This window comes from Solanum stenotomum, chromosome 2 (genome assembly GCF_019186545.1).
Source record: "Solanum stenotomum isolate F172 chromosome 2, ASM1918654v1, whole genome shotgun sequence".
Taxonomy (NCBI): domain Eukaryota; kingdom Viridiplantae; phylum Streptophyta; class Magnoliopsida; order Solanales; family Solanaceae; genus Solanum; species Solanum stenotomum.
This window is the reverse complement of record NC_064283.1, coordinates 15,925,149-15,927,302: the sequence shown is the minus strand read 5'-3', so window position 1 is coordinate 15,927,302 and position 2,154 is coordinate 15,925,149. Positions and strand designations below refer to the sequence as shown.

The 2,154-nt window shown below is 28.6% G+C and overlaps 1 protein-coding gene across 1 annotated transcript in view; it reads left to right on the top strand.

The window, feature by feature from the left end:
• Positions 1-752, top strand: part of LOC125855725 (cytochrome P450 71AU50-like) — a 2,037-nt gene extending 1,285 nt beyond the window's left edge. Inside the window, exon 2 of the mRNA XM_049535455.1 lies at positions 13-752. Coding sequence (XP_049391412.1) covers positions 13-627 — 615 coding nt within the window. The 3' untranslated portion in view covers positions 628-752. The remainder of the gene's footprint in view (positions 1-12) is intronic.
• Positions 753-2,154: the final 1,402 nt, after the last annotated feature.

Here is a 2,154-nt window from a genome sequence, read left to right as displayed (position 1 = left end):
ATTTAAATTCAGGACATGCTTGTGGCATCAATAGATACATCATCAAGTTCAATTGAATGGATGCTGTCAGAGCTTCTAAGAAATCCAGACATAATGAAGAAACTCCAAAAAGAATTAGAAGAAGTAGTAGGCCTAAACAGAATGGTACAAGAATCAGACTTAGAAAACTTAAAATACTTAAACATGGTATTTAAAGAGTCATTTAGGCTACATGCTGCTGCCCCATTACTACTTCATGAAGCCATGGAAGATTGTATGGTAGATGATTTCTATATCAAAAAAGGATCACAAGTTATTGTCAATGCATACACTATTCATAGGGATCCTAATTTTTGGACCGATGCTGATAAGTTTTTGCCAGAGAGATTTCTTGAAAGTAACGTAGATATTCGTGGACGTGATTATCAACTTTTACCATTTGGTTCTGGTAGAAGAAGTTGCCTCGGGATGCAATTGGCATTAATTATTGTTCGTCTTGTGGTGGCACAATTGGTTCATTGCTTTGATTGGGAACTCCCAAATGAGATGCAGCCTAAGGATTTGGACATGACTGAGCAATTTGGTATAGTTACAGGCAGGGCAAATCATTTAATGGCTGTTCCAACTTATAGGCTACAACACAGCTGATTTTGGGAAATTGATTTTTATACATCTAGTTATAATAATTTATATGATCTTGTATAATAAAGTTTCTTTAGTGATGTTGATTGATTACTTCTTTGTATGCAATAAATATGTTATTGTTTTTGTTATTACTTCTGATAAATGATATATTGCAAACTTTTGCTTCTAATCCATATTATTATATTATATGCCTTTATTTTGGGATATCCCTGAGAAATTAAAGATACTTAATAGTTAATAGCCTTAGCGCAATTCATGAGATTAACTACTAAATTACAGTTTATTTTTAGAAATAACTATTTTTCTTAATTTAATTATTATATTTTCACATTTAATGATTAATTATTTTTCATCTTCTCTTTTTTTTTTAAAAAAAAAATACGTTTTAAAAATTTAAGATTTATTTCTTTGAAATAATGTTTAAATATTTTTGATACTATTGATTTTAAGTATTACTAGTAAAAATGGCCTGTGTTAGCACGGACCCAACATTATATTTATATACAAAATATTAGGATAAAATTATGCATAATTTATTTTTATAAATTCTATATACTATTGATATTCTAATTAATACATCTCAATTATCTAAAATTATAATATAGTAGAGGAGGATTTTTTCAATCACAATAAATTATTTCTTAAGCGTAAGGAGTCTATCGACTTTTTGATTATTTTATTATTATTTCATGGATGGCATTAATTGTAATTTAACAGAAAATGATGGTAGACCTGTTGATGTGGTCTAAAGAATAAAGCAGAAAACACAATTCCTTTGAAATAAATTGATCTAGGAAAATACTACTATACCCTTAAACTTTCATCTAATGTCACCGACATGTTGAAACTCTCTCTTTCTAATATATAGAAATTTATATTGGAGTGAGTACCTATGATGAATGTCACCATATAATAGTACTCTTTTTATTAAAAGAAATTAAATAAGTATTTTTTATAAATGAATTAACAATATTTTTTTTCCACATCCGTGGATAGTAGTTAATCTCATTAATCAAATAATGATTGGTGAATCTATGAATAGTCATTGTAAGCTAAAATCGAAATTTTACTTGATATCCAAAATTTGGTTAAAGGGTTTATTTGATGAAGTTGGTGGACCAATGAATTGAGATATAGTTTGGTGTTGATTTTTATTCACCGACTTTTAAGAGTGGATATTATATCCCTTAATATAATCATAACAAAAATATTTATATTTTCTTAAGAAGCGTGTGAAAGAGAATTTGGCCAGAAAAATGAAAAGTCTCAGTCTTTCAGCTATAGCTAACCTTATAGGACCCGTTTGGTAGGCGGTATTAGATAGAATAATCCATGGATTAAAATTTAGTCCATCTAATACATTGTTTGGTTACTTCATTTAATTTAATCCATGAATTGCTTATCCACCATATGTGGTCTTATCTTATCCCTAGAATATGGAGGGATAACTAATCCAAGGTTTGCTAAACCTTGGATAAGACCCCTAAATGATTAAACTAACCCCTTATTCCTTTTTCTAAATTTCTTTTG